General features: G+C 51.5%; 1 protein-coding gene across 1 annotated transcript; it reads right to left on the reverse strand.

Moving 5' to 3' along the window:
• Window positions 1–8,784: 8,784 nt before the first annotated feature.
• Window positions 8,785–20,149, reverse strand: ALDH3B2 (aldehyde dehydrogenase 3 family member B2). Its single transcript, XM_055270453.2, has 10 exons — window positions 19,962–20,149; window positions 14,105–14,267; window positions 13,538–13,648; window positions 13,206–13,326; window positions 12,950–13,035; window positions 12,743–12,824; window positions 11,906–12,292; window positions 11,015–11,181; window positions 10,281–10,380; window positions 8,785–10,027 (listed from the first exon to the last, which is right to left on the reverse strand). Exons 1-10 carry the CDS (start codon window positions 20,018–20,020, stop codon window positions 9,843–9,845), a joined length of 1,461 nt encoding a protein of 486 aa, XP_055126428.2. The 5' UTR covers window positions 20,021–20,149; the 3' UTR covers window positions 8,785–9,842.
• Between the last annotated feature and the right edge of the window lie 3,886 nt (window positions 20,150–24,035).

Genomic DNA, 24,035 nt, shown 5'->3' on the forward strand with positions numbered 1-24,035 from the left:
GCATCTGCTGGAGCAGCGCCGGGCGGTTGGCAGAGCCACAGTGTAGAGCAGTCACAAGATTTCCTGCCTTGCCGAGTGAAATCTATGCCTTCCAATTTAATTAATTAATTTTTTAAAAATTAGATTGGTACAAAAGTAATTGCAGTTTTTGCCATTACTTTCAATGGCAAAAACAGCGGTTACTTTTGAACCAACCTAATATTATAGAGACAGGGTTTCACCATCTTACCTAGGTTGGTCTCGAACTCCTAAGCTCAAGTGGTCCACCCACCTCGGCCTCCCAAAGTGTGGTGATTATAGGCATGAGCCACCATGCCCGCCCCTCCCCACCAATTTTTTTTTAAACTAGTTGAGCGTGGGCCAAGAGTTGTGGGATCTGTGTCACCACCAATCCTGCCTCTAAGCTGCTGGGTGGGCAATATGGGAAAACAGTAATTGTAGCAGGACTCCAGTGGCACAAGCCATGCGGATAAACTACAAAAAGCAGAAGGGACACTGGGGATACTGACATCTCAATTGGTTGAGATTGCCCTTAAGGTATTGAGCAACTGTGGCCAGGTCCAGGAAGGGCAAATAAAACCAACAAGGCCACACAAGACAAGAAGCTACCGAGTCTCTTGGCTACAACCAGCCAGTACATAAGAAACAGTTCACTGCGGCTGGGCGTGGTGGCTCATGTCCGTAATCCCAGCACTTTGGGAGGCTGAGGCGGGCGGATCACCTGAGGTCAGGAGTTCAAGACCAGCATGGCCAACATGGCTAACCCTGTCTCTACCAAAAATACAAAAAAATTAGCTAGGCGTGGTGGTGGGCACTTGTAATCCCAGCTACTCAGGAGGCTGAGGCAGGAGAATTGCTTCAACCCAGGAAGCGGAGGTTGTGAGCTGATATAGCGCCATTGCACTCTAGCCTGTGTGACAAGAGCAAAACTCTTTCTTGAAAAAAACAAAAAAACAAAACATTTCACTGGAGATGATCAGCCATAAGTAAGATCCCTAGGGACCCCACTGCCTGGCCAAAGGGCCTCCCGCCCTTGAGACCACAACAGTGTGCATATTGTAAACAAGAGGGCCATTGGGTACTAGAGAGTCCTAACTGTCCCCAGTGGGTAGGGAAAGAAACTTCTCCATCAATCAGCCCACCAGATACTGCAGTTTGCTAATGGTGACCAGAAGTGATGGGACTCGGGGACTCCTCTATGATCTAGGAACCCCTAGATCAGGTAACAATTGCTGTGGGAGAGACTCATGGGTTTTCTAACTGACACTAGAGCCAAATTTTTGCCTGTCTCCTTTCTACCATGTTCTTCCTAAAATTTAGGAAAGGGCTTCTGCAGTATGGGACAGATAAATTTTAGCTAAAATTGTTAGTTGGACGGAGACAGAGTTGGAATCTGTCTTTTAAGTAGTGAATTTTACCTGACCCATGGCTAAACTTTTAAAATTAAGACTACAAGATCGTTATTTGTATCTGGTAGTATGTACAGGTCCAGTTATATTTGTCTGTGGTACCAAATTGGCTTATAAAGAAATGAGTACTCATAAACTAAGCAAATAAGACCAAGTGCTTTTCAAGTTCACATGATGGTAATCTTTTGGTGGATGGAACTAGTCTAAAATTGTTGGTTTGATGGGAATGCTGTGCCTTCTGAAATGTAACTTACAGGTTCTTACTTTTTTTTTTTTTTGAGACGGAGTCTCGCTCTGTCACCCAGGCTGGAGTGCAGTGGCGTGATCTCAGCTCACTGCAAGCTCCGCCTCCCGGGTTCACACCATTCTCCTGCCTCAGCCTCCTGAGTAGCTGGGACTACAGGTGCCTGCCACCACGCCCATCTAATTTTTTTATTTTTATTTTTAGTAGAGGTGGGGTTTCACCATGTTAGCCAGGATGGTCTTGATCTCCTGACCTCGTGATCTGCCTGCCTCAGCCTCCTAAAGTGCTGGGATTACAGGCATGAGCCACCACACCCAGCCTTAAAGGTTCTTACTTTTGTGATAGTTGCCTGACATGCAGCTATATAAAGGTAATTAACAGATAAATAATTTGAAATGATGACTAGCTTTGTCTAATGTATCAGTTCTCATAAGTAATACTGGTAAACTGCTAAAAATAAATAAAGTATGTAAAGGTAAATGGGATAAGTATCTATCGACTTTTTAATGTAATTTGAAATCCTCTATTAAGTGATGGATACTCATTAACTATGTGAGTTATTTCCAAATAAGACAAAAACTGGAACAAATTGCTGACCATAAATATGTTTGCCCTTGGTCTCTTAAATTTAATACAAAGACTAAATATGTTTGGGACTATAAATATGTATAAAAATTATGCCATAGGAAAACATGTTTCTCTAACAATTTCAAAATGGCTCTTCCCCGTAAAATACCAATATGTGATAGGCAGTTCAAGATTTTGTGCTTCCTATGTTTTCAACAAAATTTAAGGGAACTGGATGGGCACTGTGGCTCATGCCTGTAATTCCAGCACTTTCGGAAGCTGAAGCAGGAGGATCGTTTGAGATCAGGAGGTCCAGACCAGCCTGGACAACATGGTGATACTCTGTCTCTACCGGAAAAAAAAAAAATTAGCCAGGGGTGGTGGCACATGCCTACTGTAGTCCCAGTTACTCAGGAGGCTGAGGTGGGGGGTTCACTTGAGCCAGGGAGGTCAAGACTGCAGTAAGCCAAAATCAATGCCACTGCACTCCAGCCTGAGTGATGGAGCAAGACCTTGTTTCAAAAAAAGAAAAAAGATAATTAAAAACAAAAATTTAAGAGTACTAAGGGTTTTTAAAAATCCTAATATACAATTCTATATAGGAAGTGTGCCAAAAGTAAGGAGCACTTAATAAGAAAACAATAAGAAAGGTATAAAATATATTCTTTATTGAGAAAAAAAGTAATTTGTCTAATTTAGCAGTTATTTAAAGGGAGTTTTAAAATATGGATTTAGGAAAGAAATAGAAAAAAGATTAAAAGGAACCAGCAAATAGATGAGACAGAGATGTAAAGAAAATTACAGATGTGAAGCAATGAGAGTAATTTTGTATAGGAAAGAACCTTGTGTGGTCAATCTCTGTCTTAGACTAAAATGACTAGACATTTAAGAAAGAGGAAGTACAGGGCAAGTCCAAGCATGCCACAGGTGTCTGAATAAGTCATGATAAGGCTTGTGAATGGGAACTTATGATGGAAATGTGGGGTGTGATTAAATTGGCTGTAATTAAACGAAATGATTTGTAATAGTTTTTTTTTTTTTTGAGATGGAGTCTTGCTGTCTCACTCACTTGCTGAGGCTGGAGTGCAGTGGTTAGATCTTGCCACACTGCAACTTCCGTCTCCTGGGTTCAAGTGAGTCTCCTGCTTCAGCCTCCTGAGTAGCTGGGATTACAGGTGTGAACCACCATGCCTGGCTAATTTTTGTATATTTAGTAGAGATGGGGTTTCACCATGTTGGCCAGGCTGGTCTTGAACTCCTGACCTCAGGTGATCCTGGCCTCCCAACATGCTGGGATTACAGGCATGAGCCACCATGACTGGCCTGTAACAGTTTTTCTAGAGAATGAATTTGGATGTTAAAACACATGACACATAACTTACAATTTTAGTCCCCTTTTTTAAAACAACAGCAGTTTTGGCTGAGCGCAGTGGCCCATGCCTGTAATCCCAGCACTTTGGGAGGCCGAGGCAGGTGGATCATGAGGTCAGGAGATCGAGACCATCTTGGCTAACACGGTGAAACCCCATCTCTACTAAAAATACAAAAAATTACCCGGGCATGGGGGTGGACGCCTGTAGTTCCAGCTACTCGGCAGGCTGAGGCAGGAGAATGGCATGAACCCGGGCGGAGCTTGCAGTGAGCCGAGATCGCACCACTGCATTTCAGCTTGGGTGACAGAGCGAGACTCCATCTTAAAAACAAACAAACAAAAAACAGCAGTTTCTTAAGACATTAATTTACTCTTAGTAAAGCTCCAAGAGGTTTTGATATTTATTTCTAAAACCTGCTTCGTTAATAGCCATTCTCTGAGTTACGAATTAGTTTGTTTCTGTCATATTCCTTCTTAAGATCAGTCTAATTTCTTTGGTTTCAAGTTTATCTCAAAGGTCTAGAAAAGCAGTTTTATGCCAGTATAAACTGATTCTGTGTTCTTGGATTTTCTTAATATGTCTGAATTGTTTGATGTAACCAGGACTTCCCATAGTATTACTAACGTATTCCCCTGCTCACCGGCCTAGAAAACACAGATTGCTTAGGGAGACTGAGCTTCAAAGTGTTAAGGTTTTTCCATGCGTGTAACTTTCTGTGTTGCTTTTGAAGTCTTTTGATTGTCACTGTGGTTAAATGAGTAACTATTATTTGGCAGTGATCTCTGATTCTGTTGAAGGAAGCCATTTGAACTTCTTGACATCTTTGGCAGAATTCCCCAGGATCCAAATCCTAAATTAAGCCATCTGGCCTAAAATCAACTTTGAGATTCTTCCAGAAGGGCCTCCTGGAGCAAGCCTCAAAGGTTGTGTCTCTCATCTTTTGGAGATATTAAATGATCAGGCGTACTCAGTAAATAATATGGGAAGCATTGTCAAATAGAAATGGTGTTTAACTTCCTTTAAGTAATGTTTGTGTAAGTGTGTCACTAACACATGGAAAATGGTTTGAAATTCCTAAAACTCTGATATGCCAAGATATGTGTCATGACTATGGTGATTGTGTCACGTGGTTTTATGCCACAGAAATGCTGAAATTTCTGGCCGGGCGCGGTGGCTCATGTCTGTAATCCCAGCACTTTGGGAGGCCGAGGCGGGTGGATCATGAGGTCAGGAGATTGAGACCATCCTGGCTAACACGGTGAAACCCCATCTTTACTAAAAATACAAAAAATTAGCCGGGCATGGTGGCTGGCACCTGTAGTCCCAGCTACTCGGGAGGCTGAGACAGGAGAATGGTGTGAACCTGGGAGGCGGAGCTTGCAGTGAGCCAAGATCGCGCCACTGCACTCCAGCCTGGGTGACAGAGTGAGTCTCCATCTCAAAAAGAAAAAAGAAAAAAAAGAAATGCTGAAATTTCCTGTCAATTGTAAATTGTCATCAGATCTCTGACTGGCTGCTCTGGGCTTTTGTCACCCACAGTTAATTTTTATTTTTGAGTCAGGGTCTCACTCTATTGCCCAGGCTGGAGTACAGTGGCGTGATCACAGCTGACTTCAGCCTCCACCTCTCAGGCTCAAGTGATCCTCCCACCTCAGCCTCCTGAGAAGCTGGGACTACAGGGGTGCTCCACTGTGCCCAGCTAATTGTCTTTATTTTTTTATAGGGACAAGGTCTCATCATGTTGCCCAGGCTTGTCTCAAACTCCTGAGCTCAAGTGATTCTCCCATCTTGGCTTCCCAAAATGCCAGGATTACAGGCATGAGCCACCACACCCTGCCACCCACAGTTGTTTTAAATTCTGCTCTGGAAGCATTCACAATTGGCTGTGGTCCAAAATTGCTAATTAAGATTGAGTAAAACAAGCAAAACTGGCCAGGTGCAGTGGCTCACGCTTGTTGTAGGGTCTAGCCCTACAGAATCTGTGGATTTTTTCTCTTCGTGTGTGGAGATGAGAGATGGTAGAAATAAAGACACAAGACAAAGAGATAGAAGAAAACACAGCTGGGCCCAGGGGACCACTACCACCAAGGTGCAGAGACCAGTAGTGGCCCCGAATGTCTGACCGCACTGTTATTTATTGGATACAAGGCAAAAGGGGCAGGGTAAGGAGTGTGAGTCGTCTCCAATGATTGATAAAGTCACGTGAGTCACGTGTCCACCAGACAGGGGGCCTTTCCTTTTAGGTAGCCGAGGCGGAGAGACAGAGGACAGCTTACATCATTATTTCTTCTATGCTCTTCTCAGAAAGATCAAAGACTTTAATACTTTCACTAATTCTGCTACTACTATCTAGAAGGCAGAGCCAGGTGTACAGAGTATAACATGAACGTGAAACAGGAGCGTGACTGCTGAAGCACAGCATCACAGGAAGACAGGCCACCGGATGGCTGTGGGCGGGCCTGACTGATGTCAGGCCTTCCACAAGAGGTGGTGGAGCAGAGTCTTCTCTAATTCCCCCAGGAAAAGGGAGACTCCCTTTCCCAGTCTGCTAAGTAACGGGTGCCTTCCCCAGGCACTGATGCTACCCCTAGACCAAGGTCCGCTAGGTAATGGGTCCCTTCCCAGGTGCTGGTGTTACTGCTAGACCAGGGAGCCCTCTGGTGGCCCTGTCCAGGCGTAACAGAGGGCTCACACTCATCTTCTGGTCACTTCTCACCGTGCCCCTTCAGCTCCTATCTCTGTATGGCCTGGTTTTTCCTAGGTTATAATTATAGAACAAAGATTATTATAATATTGGAATAAAGAGTGATGCTACAAACTAATGATTAATGATATTCATTATACAATCATATCTATAATCTATTTCTAGTATAACTATTCTTATTCTATATCTTTTCTTTATTATACTGGAACAGCTTGTGCCCTCGGTCTCTTGCCTTGGCACCTGGGTGGCTTGCCACCCACACCTGTAATCTCAGCACTTGGGGAGGCCGAGGTGGATGGATCACTTGAGGCCAGGAGTTTGAGACCAGCCTGGCCAACAAGGTGAAACCCCGCCTCTACTAAAAATACAAAAAAATTAGCCTGGTATGGTGGCGAGCACCTGTAATCCCAGCTACTCAGGAGGCTGAGGCAGGAGAATCGCTTGAACCTGGGAGGTGGAGGTTGCAGTGACCCAAGATTGCACCATTGCCCTCCAGCCTGGGTGATGGAGCGAGACTCTGTCTTAAAAAAAATAAAAAGATTGAGCAAAACAAAAATAATTACATGAAATTAAGTAATTGATATGAATAATGTTTTTATGACTTAAATGTGAGACTATCACCTCACTTTGTTTGGCAGATTCAAGGAAATTTTCTGTCATAACCTGCCTATAGTTTTGGAGGACTAAACTCTGATTTTTTTGTTCTTATTTTGCTCAAATTCCTCCCTAAGGGGCCTGGGGAGTCACACCCTACAAACCATAAAGTCTCATCAGAGAGGCTTTAATTTTAACCCTATAGCGTGGTCTGCTTTCTGACCTAACTCTGGCATAACCTCACATAACAAATAAGAGAAGAAATCAAAATACTTTAACCCCAAATATATTTCCTTGCCATATCGTGAAACTGCCCTGCAAAGTTGTCTCCTGTGGAAAAAATCTACATTCTGTAGAGAATCCCATTTTCCCCTTTTTCTAACTTCTTTCCAGATCCAGGAGATAATCATCTAAGAGCCAGGCACCCGTTTATGTTAGATAAGAAACATTTTAGGCTGGTGTGGTGGCTCACACCTGTAATCCCAGCTCTTTGGGTGGCTGAGACATGTGGATCACTTGAGGTCAGGAGTTCAAGACCAGACTGGCCAACGTGATGAAACCCTGTCTCTACAAAAATACAAAAATTTGCCAGGTGTGGTGGTGGGCGCCTGTAATCCCAGCTGCTCAGGAGGCTGAGGCAGGAGAATCACTTGAACGCAGGAAGCAGAGGTTGCAGTGAGCCGAGATCACTCCACTGCACTCCAGCCTGGGCAACACAGCAAGATCCCATCTCAAAAAAAAAAAAAAGAAACATTTTACAACCTAGTCTCTGAAGCCTGCTATCTGAGAATTTCCTCTGCACAATATAACTTTGTCTCCACAATCCTTTATCTTAACCTGAACATTTCCTTTCTGTTGATCCCAGATCTTCAGATAAACTCAACCAATTGTCAACCAGAAAAATGTTAAATTTACCTATAGCCTGGAAGCCCCTGCTTTGAGTTGTCCCATCTTTCTGGACCAAACCAACGTATATCTTGCACGTATTGATTGATGCCTCACATATTCCTAAAATGTATAAATCCAAGCTGTGACCTGACAGTCTTGGGTACACGTTCTCAGGATCTCCTAAGGGCTGTGTCATGGGCCATGGTCACTCATCTTTGGCTCAGAATAAATCTCTTAAATATTGTAGAGTTTGACTCTTTTGATCGACATTTGCAATAATTTGATCAAGTGTCCTTTGTGAACAAAGGTGGAAGTTATTCACTTTTTCTCCGTACTTGATTCCTACAAAATTCAGAAACTATTCATGAATATTCTTATTTATATATAGTAAAACAAACAAACAAAAACAAACATACAAAAACCCTGCTCTCAGGGCTAGGCGCAATGGCTCACGCCTATAATCCCAGCACTTTCAGAGGCCAAGGCGGGAGGATCACCTGAGGTCAGAATTTCAAGACCAGCCTGGCCAACATGGTGAAACCTCATCTCTACTGAAAATACAACAAATTAGCTGGGCATGGTGGTGGGCACCTGTAATCCCAGCTACTAGGGAGGCTGAGGCAGGAGAATCACTTGAACCCGGGAGGCAGAGGTTGCAGTGAGCCGAGATTGCACCTCTGTACTTCAGCCTGGGCTACAGAGTGAGATGCCACCTCAAAAAACAAAAAACAAAAACGAAAAACCCTGGTCCCTGTAAGCAGGACACAATTAGAAACATCGATTATATTACCAAGGTTTGGACTGAAATACCATTTTTAAGAAATGTGAGCTGGGAATGGTGGCTCACACCTGTAATCCCAGCATTCTGGGAGGCTGAGGTAGACTGCTTGAGCCCAGGAGTTCAAGAGCAGCCTGGGCAACATAGTTCTAAATCTGAAATTTCCTTTATGATCAAAGATGGGTGGGAACCCCATTCTACAAGATAAGTGTCAACCTCAGAGAGACAGGCTCTCCAGAACAGATGAATTTATTTGGGAAGACCAGAGGATTCCTATCTGGGCTATGAGTGCTAGGAAGGATCCCAGGCATACACAGAGGGCCACAGCCAAGGGGAAGCTTTTAAAGGACAGAAGTCCATGTAAGCTGCTTTTAAACAAGGTTTGTAGGTCACGAGCTGATCACAGCAGTTGGCGATGGTTTTCTGGTGGAGACGGCCATGGTAGGTAAGCATCTGCAGCTCATCTGGAATACTACAGCCTTGAGGACGTGCTTTCGATATGCCCTGTGTCTGGTCTACATGCAGGAGTGTCTTGTGATAAATCCTGTTACGGGCATGTGTGTGTGAGGGCTTCTTTGTGGCCCACTGACTCCATTTTATTAGAGTTTGGCATAAGTGACTCCATTTTGGTTCCAGCAACTTTCACTAAGGAAACTGAGGCTCAGAGAAGTCAAGGGACTTGCCCACAGGTCCCAGTAACGCTGTGCAGTGGAGTGATGCAAACCCCAGTTTTCCCGGTGGATGGAGCTGCTGTGGGTGAGTGCAGGGTGCGGTGTGAACCACAGCGGTGGTGCAGAGACCAGTGTGGGATGTGAGAGGATCCCTGGGGGAGGCAGTGCTGGTGCAATTGGGATGGGGCAGAGGTGGAAGTGCGTGTGTGCCTAGAGGAGAGAGCAAAGGCCTGGAGGGCTCCATGCTCTCAACCATTCAGGGCTGATGCCCATAAGAAGGCAGGGCACTGTGTTTTCCAGGGTGACGCTGCCCCTGGGACTGGGCCTGGCCAACCCTGACCGAGAGGGCAAAGGGCTGGAATTGGGGAGGGTGGGGTGAGTGAGGACACTTGGCACGTTCTGCGGTCTCTTGGCCTCTCTCGAACAGCGTCCCCCAGATAGAAGCAAGACCTTGCTTTGCAACCCTGGCAGGCAGGATGCAGTCATGTGACAGCTCCAGCAACCTGAGGCTGGGGGAGCCTGCGGTCTGGAGGAACAATGTGAGTTGGGAGCATAAGCCCCTCATGGCTAGACTCAGGTTTCTCTGTGTGACCCGTTGGAGGCGGGTAGGACGCTCACAGGAGGGTGCAGCTCTGGGAGCCCATGCCCCAGCTTAACAGCTGCTGGTTCCAGTCGGTATAGGGCGGGTAGCGGATCTCCTTTAACTTCTCCAGGCCGGAGGGGGCGAGCAGGCAGGTGCGGTGGTGGGAGAAGGTGTCGAAGGTGAACTTGCCATGGTACTGGCCCATCCCACTGTGGCCTGTGTGGGCACAGAGAGCAAGGGCCTGAGGCCAGGCAGCCCATGCAGCCCCAGCAGTAGCCCACTGCCCCGGCCAGGGGCACACAGCTGGCAGGGAGCTCAGAGAGAGCCAGGCCACTCACAGAGCCATTTTACGGATAGGGAAACTGAGGCCTTGAGAGGCCCAGGGCCTGGAACAGTGAGTGAAGGGACTTCCTAGGTCTGGGGTACCAAAGCCAAGCTTCCCTAGGGGTGGAAATGGGCAGGGACCCACCGACTCCCCCGAACGGCACGGACAGCAGAGTCGTGTAGGTGAAGCCCTCGTTGCCTCCAAAGCTGCCGCTGCTGGTCCGCTCCAGCATCTGGTTCACAACCTGCCAGGGAGTGGGAAGGTGGGTGTTGGGCTCCAGTCATGGGAAGAGGGCTTGAGCCCCGCACATTCCACAGCGGAGGTGAGCCTCATCCTCATCTGCCCCTCCACCCTCTAACAGGCAGTAATCTCTGCTCTAAGCATCTTCTGGACACAGCACCCTCTCAGTGATGGTCGGGGTGCCATGGGGGTGATTACCACCATGGCGCAAAGACCAGGAAGCCCCGTGGGACCGCGGGGAGCCGGCAGCCTGGAGTCGTAACAGTGAGGTTAGGATGCTGCAGTGTGGTATGCAGGCCCTACCGCGACCCACTGGGCTCTATCAGGCCCCTGCTCTGCTCTGTCCCTGACCTCCATTCGGGGCCTCTGCTTGCCCATGCAGAACCTTTGCACAATCCAAGTGCAGGCTGCTCTGGCCAGGGCAGAGGACGGGCCCGCTACGTGTCTGGTGGGTTTTGACCCTGTCCTCTCTGCCGGGCATCCTTGCGCCGGATGCAGTGGTACCAGGTGGCCTAGATATAGACACCCTTGAGGCATCTGCTGCTCTAAAGCCCTGCTGGGAAGGGCTGTAAAAGGAAATGTGCCAGTCTGTGCCCCTTTCAGCCCCTCCATTGCCCCCAACCCGGCTGCACCCCCACCTGGCTGCTGTTGGAGAAGGCGTACAGGGCCAGGGACTTCTCCCGCCGGTTGATGAACTCGATGGCCTCGTCCACGCTCCGCACGTTCACGATGGGCAGGATGGGCCCGAAGATCTCCTCCTGCATCACAGGCTCCGTCTCCTGCACATCCACCAGCACCGTGGGGGCTGCGGGCACCAGAGACGGCTCAGCCCCGGGGCCACAGTCAGGACCTCCCCCAGGGGTGGGGGTAGAGGTGGGGACAGGGCCACGGGCCAGGGCTCCAGGCCAGGATCCCAAGGTCTGACTTCCCAGGGCTTCAGGCTTTGGAGTGTTTAGGGAAGAAAGTCTCCCCACAGCCCCCCAGAAGGGACCCTAGGGCTTCCCCAGCCTACTCAGGGCCTGTGGGGCTCAGAGAATCCCCCAACCTTGGTCTCACAGTCAGGGGTGATGGGATCTTAGAGCCTTGGAGTTCATGAAGCAACAGCGTCCCAGAATGTTGGAGCTGCAGTGTCCCGTGAGCTGCCGAGCCGTACGGCCCAGGAGACTGGGGGCTCAGGATGGGGCCGTCGGAGTTTAGAACCTGAGGATCATGGGCTCGGAGAATCGGAGGTTACGGCCTTTCAGGACAGCCGGTGGTGGGATGGGAGTTCATCTTAGCACCCTGGGCCCTGGAGCCCTGGGATCTGAGCTCAGCGAATCCAAGGCTGAGGGACCAGAGTTTGGCCTCATGGGGCCACAGGCTCAGAAGCACAGAGACGGAATCATGGCACCGGAGCCGTGGCTCAAGGCCGGGCTCTGGCAGTGGGGCCGGGTTTCAGGTGCGAGTCCAGACTCGTGGCCCAGCTGTGGGCCCTCCGGTGAGGAGGGGTCTTGGCCCAGGTGGGCTGTGGTAGGGGCAGCAGGACTCACCGATGTAGCGATCGCTCTCGTCACTCTGGCCCCCAATGGCCACCCGGCCGCAGCCCAGCAACGCCCGCAGCCGCTGGAATTGTTTCTGGTTGATGATGCGGCCCAGGTTTGGGGAACTCTGGGGGTCGTCGCCATAGAAACGGGTGATGGTGCTCTGCAGGGCGGGCAGCAGCCTCTCCTGCATCTCGGGGCTGCACAGGACGTAGTCGGGGGCCACACAGGTCTGGCCAGCGTTGAAGTAGCGGAACCAGGCCACACGGTTGGCCACGGTCTGGGGGTCGCAGTTGTTGTCCACGTAGCAAGGGTTCTTGCCCCCCAGCTCCAGGGTGACAGGTGTCAGGTGCTTGGCGGCAGCAGTCATGACAATCTTGCCCACACGAGGGCTCCCTGGGCATGGAAGGAAGCCAGAGTGGCCAGTCAGTGACTGGGACCAGGCAGGATGGCCCAGCCCAGAGCCTGCTCCTCCCGGGAGAGGTGTTGGAGTCAGTGGGCTTCCTAGGGACACGGTGAGGAGACCCCATCCTCAGCTGGCCTTGACCACAAGCTCCAGGCACCTGACTCTTGCCCGTTTCCTTCATAGAAAGTCCTGGCCTGCCTCACCCTTCTCCTGGCCGGTCTGGCTCACCCAGTGGGACCTGCCTCCAGGCTGGCCACCCCTGGATCCAATTGCTCCAATGTGCCCAGGGCCTGACCTGTGCAGGCAGATGGCCTCTGTGCCAGCTCCAGCTCCCCATGTGCCCCCACTGCTGGCCCCAGCCTCCTCCCTCCACAACCCTCCCACCCTCTCTCTTGCTGATTCCCTCCGCCTACTCTGGGACCCTGGCCTGGCCCCCTCACCCGTGAAGAAGATGTAGTCGAACTTGTGCTCCAGCAGCTGCCCTGTCTCCTGGGGTCCACCCAGCACCACGGCAAAGCAGCTCTGCAAGGCGGGATGAGCGGCTCAGGTGCGGCTTGGGGGCGGGCTCAGGGGCCAGCTGGGCCTCCTCAGCCCGCAGGGGTGAGGTATGGGGACGTCGGGCACTACTGGAGCAGGGCCACCCTCACCTGATCCAGGTACTGGGGCAGCACCTCAGCCAGGACCTTCTCTGTGCCCTGGCTGATTTCTGACGGCTTCAGCACCACACAATTCCCTGCAGGGGCAGATGGGGACATCATTGGGGGAGCGCGGGTCCCCATGCCCAACCAGGGGCTGGGCTCAGAGGGCATGTGAGGCCCAGGGTGCCTCATATCAGGATTCCAGGGGCCTCTTTGGGAGGGGCTACTGGGCGGGGAGAGCACGGGGTTCGGAATCCCTCCTCACCTGCAGCGAGGGCGCCCACTAGGGGCACCAGGGTCAGGTTCATGGGGTAGTTCCAGGGTGCGATGATGAGGACCAGGCCAAAGGGTTCCTTCCGGATGAAGACCGAGTCCAGCTTCGTGAACTGAGGCACAGGGCAGATGGTGAGGCCCTGCCAAGGGCCACCCCAAAGCCCACCCACTGCACACTTGGGGCCTCAGCTCCCTGTGCGATGGAATCCCAGGAGAGACGAGAAAATCAGTGACTCGCCCGGGGCCTCAGGGGCAGAAGCGGGCCTGGGCCAGAGCTGCCCGGTGTCCTGCCCTGCCCTCCCGCCGCCTGCCAGCAGGCCTCACCAGGTTCGTGGACCGCGGCTCGTCCTTCATCCAGGCCTGCAGGTTCTTGAGAGCATAGTCGACCTCGTTCTGGCAAAGGATGAGCTCAGATACGTCTGCCTCGAAAGCTGACTGTGGTGGAGGTGGAATTCAGAGTGGTCAAGCCCAGACCTGGGCCAGGAGGGGTCTAGAATTTGAGGAGGGCACACGCAAGCACCACCACCACCGGACATATAAAGACAGCTCCTATGGGAGGCACTGCAGTCCCCTGGGAACTGTGCATGGCTGCAATTCTGATCTGTGACTTCCTGGTTGTGTGGCCTTGGGCAAGCGATGTTAAGCCCTGAGTGCCTCAGTTTCCTCATTTGCAACATGGGGACAGCCATGGAGCCTGCATCACAGGGTGGCTGTGAATGTTCAGGAGTGAAGGTCAGGTGCCTGCCACACTCCACATGCCAGGGAGGGGGTCTGTTAGACAAACAGGAATAAAACTAGGGACATAGCCAGTCACTAGGGGGCATGGACCCTCCTGAAAGAGGACAGGGATGCTGCTCCAGCCCCTGCCTGGGCCCACCCTCCACGGCCCACCTTATGTAGGTCCTGGGCCAGCACGTCGCACAGAAGCTGCTTGTTTTCTTGAAGGAAGCGGCCCAGGCCCTGGAGCTGCGCAGCCCGGAACTCAGCCGGCCGAGTGAGCCCTGAGTTGAAGGCCTCACGCAGCCGCCGCAGCGTGTCCTCGAAGTGGTCCATCCTGCCGGATGGGGCGGCGTGAACTGGGTGGCCAGGGCTGCCTCTCCTTCACGGGCACCCTCCAGCCACCCCAGGGTCTGCACACCCTTGCCCCACCTGCACCCATGGGGGCTCACAGACACCCCACCTCATACACACACAGACCCACTCGAATGACCCCAAGGGGCAGGGGCTGCCTGCACCCCGCTCCAACTCACCTGCCTCCCAGGCGTGCCCATGAGGGAGGGCCCTGGGCTTGACTTCCCCCACTCCAGGGAGGGGATCCCCCTCCTGGGCGCCCTGGAAGCCCAACACACCCACCTTGGGTGACCCTGCTGCCCACCATCCCAGCTCTTCCCTGCATTTCCCTTCCTTGCGCAGACACACACCCACCCACGTTGGCACCTGGCCACCCCTCCACCCAGACCACTCAGATGGAACAGGGCTCTCCCCTGGGCCTCCCTCCCTTCTGGGACTAAACGAGAGACTCGGAGGATTCTTTGCTTAAGAGATCACAGAGCTTTGAGGTCGCAGATGGGGAAAACTGAAGCCATAGGCATGCCCTAGTGCGGAGGAGGGTTTGGCACCTGCTCTGGGGAGGGGGTGGCACTCGGCTGGTCATAGAAGGAAGCAGAAGCAGAGGAGAGAGCTCCGGGGCTGGTATGGGTGGGCACAGGTGGCAGGTGGGGGTAGGTTGGCAGAGCTGAGACTGCCCCAGGGCATGAACCTCTCTGGGCTTTAGCCTGAGGGCCCAAGGGAACCCCGGCGGGGTCTGGAGAGAAGGAAGGATCAGGACCCTGGGGGTGGGGGAAGGGGCCCAGGGGGACATTCAGGAGGATTGCCAGGCACCTAGCAACAGGATTCTGAGCATCCCAGCCCAGAGGCTCAAGAATGTGAGCAAATCCTGTGTCTTTGTGTATCCATGTGTCTGTGTGTGTCTTTGTGTCTGTGTGTCTTTGTATAGCTTTGTGTCTTTGTGTGTCTATGTGTGTGTCTGTGTGTGTATGGCTGTCTGTGTGTCTTTGTGTGTGTATGGGTGTCTGTGTGTGTCTGTGTATGTATGGGTGTTGTGTGTCTTTGTGTGTATGGGTGTCTGTGTGTCTCTGTGTGTTTATGGGTGTGTGTGTGTGTCTGTGTGTGTATCGGTGTCTGTGTGTGTGTCTGTGTTTGTATGGGTGTGTGTTTGTGTGTGTCTGTGTGTATGGGTGTCTGTGTGTGTCTATCTGTGTGTGTATGGATGTCTGTGTGTGTGTATGGGTGTCTGTGTGTCAGTGTGTGTGTGTGTGTTTGTATGTATTGGTGTCTGTGTGTCTATGGGTGTCTGTGTGTGTCTGGGTGTGTATGGGTGTCTGTGTGTGTGTACGGGTGTCTATGTGTGTATGGGTGTCAGTGTCCACGTGTGTCTGTGTGTGTATGGGTGTCTGTGTGTGTATGGGTATCTGTGTCCACGTGTGTCTGTGTGTGTCTGTGTATGTATGGGTGTCTGTGTGTGTGTGTATGGGTGTCTATGTGTGTATGGGTGTCAGTGTCCACGTGTGTCTGTGTGTGTACGGGTGTCTGTGTGTGTATGGGTGTCTGTGTGTGTATGGGTATCTGTGTCCACGTGTGTCTGTGTGTGTATGAGTGTGTGTGCCCATGTATGTCTGTGTGTGTATGGGTGTCTGTATGTGTATGGGTGTCTGTATGTGTATGGGTGTCTGTGTGTCCATGTGTGCATGTGTGTGTATGGGTGTCTGTGTCCATGTGTGTCATGTGTGTGTCTGCGTGTGGACTTGGGTTATCTCAGCCCTCAGCTGCAGGTCACAGGGCCGTGCCCAGGGCTGCTGCCTCAGACCCGCATTGCTGAGGGCAGTGGGGGTGAGTGGTGAGCAGGGCCTTGGCATCCCCAGTGAGTGTCCTGGAGGCCGGTGGCCCCATCTGCACTTGCACCACACCAGGCACTCTTGTCGTATGTGATGCAGGGACAGTGCTCGCCCGTGGACAGAGCCAGCTGAACCAATGGCAGAAGTCCATATCCTTATGAATGACAAGATGAGGAGAGCAGCCCCTGCCCGGCTCAGGTCCCAGCTGAAGAATTTGGGGAGACAGGAAGCCATTCTGGGCACCTTCCTGGCCACACCTGCAGATGCAGCCTCCCTCCCCTGCGCAGCGTGGTCACATTCCTGGCACAGGACCCCCACACTCAGTGTGCGGCGCCCCCGCATGAGGGCCTGGAGGAGGACGCAGCATACAGAGCTCTGCAAATATTCATCTGCTGTCTTTGCTCAAGCCCTGTCTTGGGCTAGAACCTGGGTGGGGCCTGGGCCCTTCTCTGGTAGCGGGCAGTATTGGACTGGAGCGCTTCCAGGTCCCAGGTTCCAGGGCCCTGCCCCAAAGCTCTGCCTGGAATGCGAGCATCAGCAGCCTCCACCTGGCGCTCAAGCAGCTCCTGGTCACATCAGCTCAGCTCTAACCTCTTCCATGGCTCCCTGGTGCCTTTGGAGGGATGACCGCCTCCGCCCTGAATCAAGACCCAGATTGGAGGAGTCTGGGATGAGCTATGGCACACAGGTGTCCTGATGTTCATCCCAGGAACCTGGCCTCAGCGTGGTCACAGCTTTCCCAGGTGAGGCAGGTGGGGCAGAGGAACCCCTGCCCTTTCTGGGCAGTCATCGCCTGTCCTCACGTGTGCGCATCTGGTGCTCAGTGAAATAATCACGGAGCCAGCAGCATCTGCCTGAAGGATGAGGAAACAGACGGGGGCTGGAGCTGGACCTGAGCCCTGCCTCTCATCCAAGGTGCTTTCTTGTCTCGCCCACCTGCTGCAGGGCAGGGGTCCGGGCGCTTGCTGGGGCAGGGCTGACTGGTGTGAAAGGAAAATATCTTGGACCCCCAAAATCAGTAAGCTAAAAGGAAAATTCAAGCTGGAAACTGATCAGGGCCAACCTTCCTCCCCCCTCCGCCCTTTTTTTTTTTTTTTTTTTGTGACAGAGTTTCACTCTTGTTGCCCAGGCTGGAGTGCAATGGTGCGATCTCGGCTCACCGAAACCTCTGCCTCCCAGGTTCAAGCAATTCTCCTGCCTCAGCCTCCCGAGTAGCTGGGATTACAGGCATGCACCATCACACCCAGATAATTTTGTATTTTTAGTAGAGACGGGGTTTCTCCATGTTGAGACTGGTCTCGAACTCCTGACCGCAGGTGATCCACCCACCTCGGCCTCCCAAAGTGCCAGGATTACAGGTGTGAGCCACCGCGCTGGCCTCTGCTCACCGAGATAGATGCATATTCTGATTGCCTCCTTTGGAAAGGCTCATCAGAAACTCAAAAGAATGCAGCCTCTCACCTACCTGTGATCTGGAAGTTCCCCCAACCCTCACCCCCATCCCATACATATACATACATATATGTATGTATGTGTGTGTGTGTGTATATATATATATGTATTTTATGTGTGTGTATATATTTTATATATATATATATATATATATATTTTTTTTTTTTTTTTTTTGAGACAGACTTTCTCTCTTGTTGCCCAGGCTGGAGTGCAGTGGTACGATCTCGGCTCACTGCAACCTCAGCCTCTTGGATTCAAGCGATTCTCCTGCCTCAGCCTCCCAAGTAGCTGGGATTATAGGTGCCTGCCACCATGCCCGGCTAATTTTGTATTTTTAGTAGAGATGGGGTTTCACCATGTTGGTCAGGCTGGTCTCAAACTCCCGACCTCAGGTGATCCACCCACCTCGGCCTCCCAAAGTGCTGGGATTACAGGCGTGAGCCACCACGCCTGGCCTTCTAACATATATTGATTGCTGTCTCCTGTCTCCCTAAAATGTGTAAACCAAGCTGTGCCCCAACCACCTTGGGCACATGCCGTCAGGACATCCCCAGGCTGTGTCACAGGTGCACGTCCTCAACCTTGGCAAAATTCACTTTTTTTTTTTTTTTTTTTTTTTAAAGATGGAGTCTCGTTCTGTCACCCAGGCTGGAGTGCAACTGGCATGATCTCGGCTCACTGCAACCTCTGCCTCCCAGGTTCAAATGATTCTCCTGCCTCAGCCTCCCGAGTAGCTGGGATTATAGGCATGCATCCCCATGCCCAGCTAATTTTTATAATTTTTAGTAGGGACAGGATTTCACCATGTTGGCCAGGCTGGTTTCGAACTCTTGTCCTTAAGTGATCCACCCGACTCAGCCTCATAAAGTGCTGGGATTACAGGTGTGAGCCACCATGCCTGGCCACAAAATGAACTTTCTTTTTTTTTTTTGATGGAGTCTCACTCTGTTGCCCAGGCCAGAGTGCAGTGGCGCGATCTTTGCTGACTGCAAACTCTGCCTCCCTGGTTCACGCCATTCTCCTGTCTCAGCCTCCCAAGTAGCTGGGACTACAGGCACCCGCCACCACACCCAGCTTATTTTTTGTATTTTTAGTAGAGACGGGGTTTCACCGTGTTAGCCAGGATGGTCTCGATCTCCTGACCTCATGAACCTCTCGCCTCGGCCTCCCAAAGTGCTGGGATTACAGGCAAAATAAACTTTCTAAATTAACTGAGACCTGTCTCAGATTTTCTGCATTTGCACTGGCGACTCCTGGCTGCTCACCAGGCAGTTCCTGACAGGACCTGGTTCCCATAGGTGACCACTGCAGACTTGGCCAGCCCTCGCAGAGCTCACAGTCCACACATGGAACAATGATATCATTACAAACATGATCGGTGCGGCCTGGGCTTCTTCTAGAGGCGGCCAGAGACCCACCCCTGGCTCTGACTGCCACGGGGAAGCCATAGGGGAGGGCCTCTTGGAGGGCAGGTGATCTGGACAGAGGGACCAACGTGTGCAAAAGCCCTGTGGGGGCAGATGCTGAGAAATAAGACAGAGAGGAAGGTGGAGGCCTGATGGGACTTGTCATATGGAGAGGGGACTCATTCCCTTGGCAGTGGCCACGCCTGGTGCAGGGTCCAGAAGGAAGTCAGAGCTGGCATCTGGGGCCGGGCAGCTGGCATGCACATCTCATTTAAGCCTCACAGCTACTATTATTACCCAGTTGGAAGGACAGGGGAACCGAGGCTCTGAGAGATGACCTGATTTGCCCTCTTCACAACCTCAGTGCGAGGAGGGAGGCCCCCAACCCCTCTTCTCACACCAGCCCTGTGACCACGTGCCAATGTGTGCCTCGCGCCTTTCACTGTCTTCTCAACATCTTCCTGCAGCTTCCAGACTTTCTAAATGCGAATGTAGTATTTCTAGAACCAGAAACAAGCAATGCATGTTGCTCTTAACATCTGAAACCAAAGATCCGACTTTCGCCTCAACTCCCAAGAATCTCTCTGCTTCCAATCCCCGATTCTCCAGCACCTCCTGATCACAGCCCTGGTGCCCCCGACCGAGTCCTTGTCTGTCCACAAAGCTGCCTTCTCCTCTAACCTGGGAGCTCCTCAAACGGAGGACGGGCTCTGTCCCCATCCCTGGGGATCCTGGGGAACAGGCTTCATTTCTGTAGGTGCTTCCCAGGAGCCTGCCACAGGGCAAAGTGAGGCTCAAAAGACACCAGGGCCCACCTCCCTCCCCTGAGCAAGCCCTGTGCCCATGACCCCTGCAGCCATAGGCCCTTTGGTGGGCTCGCCCTCGGACCCACATGCCATGGGCACACATCCCCTTCCCTCCATGCCCCTGGTTCCCACCAGTGCCCTTTACCCTGAGCTCCCTCTGCCTGGCCCTCACCCCTGTGGCCCCACATACCCAGGCGTGGTCTCTGCCCCTGGGTCCTTCGCTGCACCTCCACTCCCTTTCTTGGACATGCTGCCTCCAGATGCACAGGCTCTGCTCCTAACCCCAGCCTTCAGCCCTGCTCTGCTGACTGCGATCCTCCCAGGAGACTGGCAGCTCCCAAACCAACTCCCATGCCCATGCCTGGCAATGGGGTAATCAACGGGGTGATACTCAGTGTTACCCAATAGGCGTGGGGCAGGGCTGCACCTCCTAATTCCCACGCCTACCCTTTTTTCACTGCTAGGACCTACAGCTGCTCTGTGTCTGCCCTGTTCTTCCAGGGCCCTGCCCCCAGGGATCACCCTGCACAGCCGGCTTGGGAACAGGTTAGACAAGTCAAGGCTGTCTGAGGCTTTGCTCTGTGTTTCCTGCAATGGGCTAGCAGGGAGTTACCTGATCAGGAAAAAAGACCCCCAGGGGAAGGTCACAGGATGAAAATATCAGCAGGATCCTGGTGGCAAATGCTGCCTTCTCCAGGAAGTCCTCCCAGGCCCCAGCCACAGTGGACCCATGCCCCCCATGGCCCCACCTATGCTAAATCTTCATCCTCTTCCTCTCCTCACCTCACTCTTCAGGCTTCACAGGTCAAGATGAGCACCTGTAGCTCTAGGATCGTGCATTGTTCATTGGTTTGTTTATTTATTTACTGTGTAACCATGGGTAGGTTACTTAATGTCTCTGAGCCTTTCAGAAGTAACAATAACACCTAATTGCCATGGTTCTTGAGAGGGTCACAGAGGGAGACGTGAGAATGGAAAAGGCAGATCACAGCTCCTGGCACAAAATCAGTGCCCCTCAACATTCCCTGCTAATGTTTCCACAAGTATTTGCTGAGCACCTTCTAGGTTCCAGGGAGCAGAATGAGCTCAGGTCCCGCTGAGAGGTGACAGCGTGCTGGCAGCCCTCACAGCCCCCGCTCGCTCTCGGCGCCTCCTCTGCCTGGGTTCCCACTTTGGCGGCAGTTGAGGAGCCCTTCAGCCCACCACTGCATTGTGGGAGCCCTTTTCTGGGCTGGCCAAGACCGGAGCCAGCTCCCTCAGCTTGCAGGGAGGTCTGGAGGGAGAGGCATGAGTGGGAAATGGGGCTGCACGTGGTGCTTTTGGGCCAGCTGGAATTCCGGGTGGGCGTGGGCTTGGCAGGCCCCTCACTCAGAGCAGCCGGCCAGCCCCAGGCAATGAGGGGCTTAGCACCCGGGCCAGCGGCTGCAGAGGGTGTACTGGGTCCCCCAGCAGTACCAGCCCACTGGCGCTGCACTCAATTTCTTGCCGGGCCTTAGCTGCCTTCCCGCAGGGCAGGGCTCAGGACCTGCAGCCTGCCATGCCTGAGCCTCCCACCCGCTCCGTGGGCCCCTGTGCAGCCTGAGCCTCCCCAATGAGCGCCGCCCCCTGCTCCATGGTGCCTAGTCCCATCAACCACCCAAGGGCTGAGGAGTGCAGGTGCACGGCGCGGGACTGGCAGACAGCTCCACCTGCAGCCCCGATGTGGGATCCACTGGGGGAAGCCAGCTGGGCTCCTGAATCTGGTGGGGATGTGGAGAACCTTTATGTCTAGCTCAGGGATTGTAAATACACCAATCGGCACTCTGTATCTAGCTCAAGGTTTGTAAACACACCAATCAGCACCCTGTGTCTAGCTCAGGATTTGTGAATGTACCAGTGGGCACTCTGTATCTAGCTACTCTGGTGGGGACGTGGAGAACCTTTGTGTCTAGCTCAGGGATTGTAAATGCACCAATCAGCACCCTGTCAAAACAGACCACTTGGCTCTACCAATCAGCAGGATATGGGTGGGGCCAGATAAGAGAATAAAAGCAGGCTGCCGGAGCCAGCAGTGGCAACACACTCGGGTCCCCTTCCACACTGTGGAAGCTTTGTTCTTTCGATCTTTGCAATAAATCTTGCTACCGCTCACTCTTTGGGTCCACACTGCTTTTATGAGCTGTAACACTCACCGCGAAGGTCTGCAGCTTCACTCCTGAAGCCAGGGAGACCACGAGCCCACCGGGAGGAACGAACAACTCCAGACGTGCTGCCTTAAGAGCTGTAACACTCACCACGAAGGTCTGCAGCTTCACTCCTGAGCCAGCGAGACCACAAACCCACCAGAATGAAGAAACTCCGAACACATCCAAACATCAGAAGGAACGAAAAACTCCAGATGCGCCACCTTAAGAGCTGCATTAACACTCACCGCAAGGGTCCGCGGCTTCATTCTTGAAGTCAGTGAGACCAAGAACCCACCAATTCTGGACACACCGCCACCGCCCTTCATGGATGGCCTGACTCTGTCCCCACCCACCTTCCCCCGAGCCTGAGACCAAGGACACGCCCTGCTGAGGGCTGTAGAGAGTCTCTTGGCAAAGCGTGAAGCCCTGTGGGCAGAAGGGACGTCTGAGATAACCCTTGGTTGTGACTGGAGCCAGCCCAGTGGAGGCCACAGCCTGCGACCAAGCCCTGGCCCCGGAATCTTCAGTAGCTAAAGATGTAAATGCCAATGTGACACCAGGAAGGGACCTTGGGATGGAGAAGGGGATACAGGGCAGAATGCTAGGGCCCATCTAAGAGCAGCAGATGGGTTATGGCCACTGCGGAGGCCCACTGCCTCCAAACCACTGAATTTTACACTGTAAATGGGTGAGTTGTATGGGATGTGAATGCTATCTCAATAAGCTGTTTTGTTTTGTTTTGTTTTGTTTTGTTTTGTTAAACGGAACTGACAAGAAGCCTGAATGGGCTATAAATGAATTAAAATATACTCAAGCTAGTAGCAATTGTTAAAATGTAAAATAGGCCGTGTGCGGTGGCTCATGCCTGTAATCCCACACTTTGGGAGGCCAAGGCTGGTGGATCACTTGAGGTTAGGAATTCCAGACCAGCTTGGCCAACATGGTGAAACCCCGTCTCTACTAAAAATACAAATAATTAGCTGGGCATGGTGGCATGTGCCTGTAATCCCAGCTACTCGGGAGGCTGAGGCAGGAGAGTTGCTGGAACCTGGGAGGCAGAGGTTGCAGTGAGCTGAGATCACACCATTGCACTCCAGCCGGGGCAACAAGAGAAAAATGAAATTACATCAGGCATGCTCTTAGACCACAGTGGAATAAAACTGGAAATCAACTCCAAAAAGAATCTTCAAAACCACACAAATAACTGGAAATTAAATTACCTGCTCTTGAATGAGCATTGGTCAAAAACAAAATCAAGATGGAAATTTAAAAATTCTTCAAATTGAATGACAATAGTGACACAACCTATCAAAACCTCTGGGATACAGCTAAGGCTGTGCTAAGAGGAAAGTTCATAGCCCTAAAATGCCTACATCAAAAAGTCTGAAAGAGCACAGACAATCTAAGGTCACACCTCAAGGAACAGAGGAACAAGAACAATCCAAACCCAAACCAAGCAGAAGAAAGGAAATAACCAAGATTAGAGCAGAACTAAATGAAATTGAAACAGAAAAAAAATACAAAAGATAAATGAAACAAAAAGCTTGTTCTTTGAAAAGATAAATAAAATTGATAGACCATTAGCAAGATTAACCAAGAAAAGAAGAGAGAAAATCCAAATAACCTCACTAAGAAATGAAACAGGAGATATTACAACCGACACCACTGAAATGCAAAAGAGCATTCAAGGCTACGATGAACACCTTTACACACATAAACTAGAAAACCTAGAAGCGATGGATACATTCTTGGAAAAATACAACTCTCCTAGTTTAAATCAGGAAGAATTAGATACCCTGAACAGGCCAATAACAAGCAGTGGGATTGAAGTGGTAATTTTTAAATTACCAACAAAAAAAAGTCCAGGACCGGAATGATTCACAGCAGAATTTTACCAGACAGTCAAAGAAGAATTGGTACCAATCTTTTTGACACTATTCCACAAGATAGAGAAAGAAGGAGCCCTCCCTAATTCATTCTATGAAGCCAGCATCATCCTAATACCAAAACCAGGAAAGGACACAATCAAAAAAGGAAATGACAGGCTGATATCCTTGATGAACATAGATGCTAAAATCCTTAACACAATACTAGCTAAC

Source organism: Symphalangus syndactylus, chromosome 1 (genome assembly GCF_028878055.3).
Source record: "Symphalangus syndactylus isolate Jambi chromosome 1, NHGRI_mSymSyn1-v2.1_pri, whole genome shotgun sequence".
Taxonomy (NCBI): domain Eukaryota; kingdom Metazoa; phylum Chordata; class Mammalia; order Primates; family Hylobatidae; genus Symphalangus; species Symphalangus syndactylus.

Excerpts from the sequence above, each read along its gene's own strand:
- ALDH3B2 (XM_055270453.2), bottom strand. The coding sequence starts at position 20,020 with ATGTCCAAGAAAGGGAGTGGAGGTGCAGCGAAGGACCCAGGGGCAGAG. Across the intron at positions 14,268-19,961 it reads GGGGCAGAGACCACGCCTGG|GATGGACCACTTCGAGGACA; the intron begins GTATGTGGGGCC and ends CCCATCCGGCAG. Across the intron at positions 13,036-13,205 it reads AGTGGGCGCCCTCGCTGCAG|GGAATTGTGTGGTGCTGAAG; the intron begins GTGAGGAGGGAT and ends CTGCCCCTGCAG.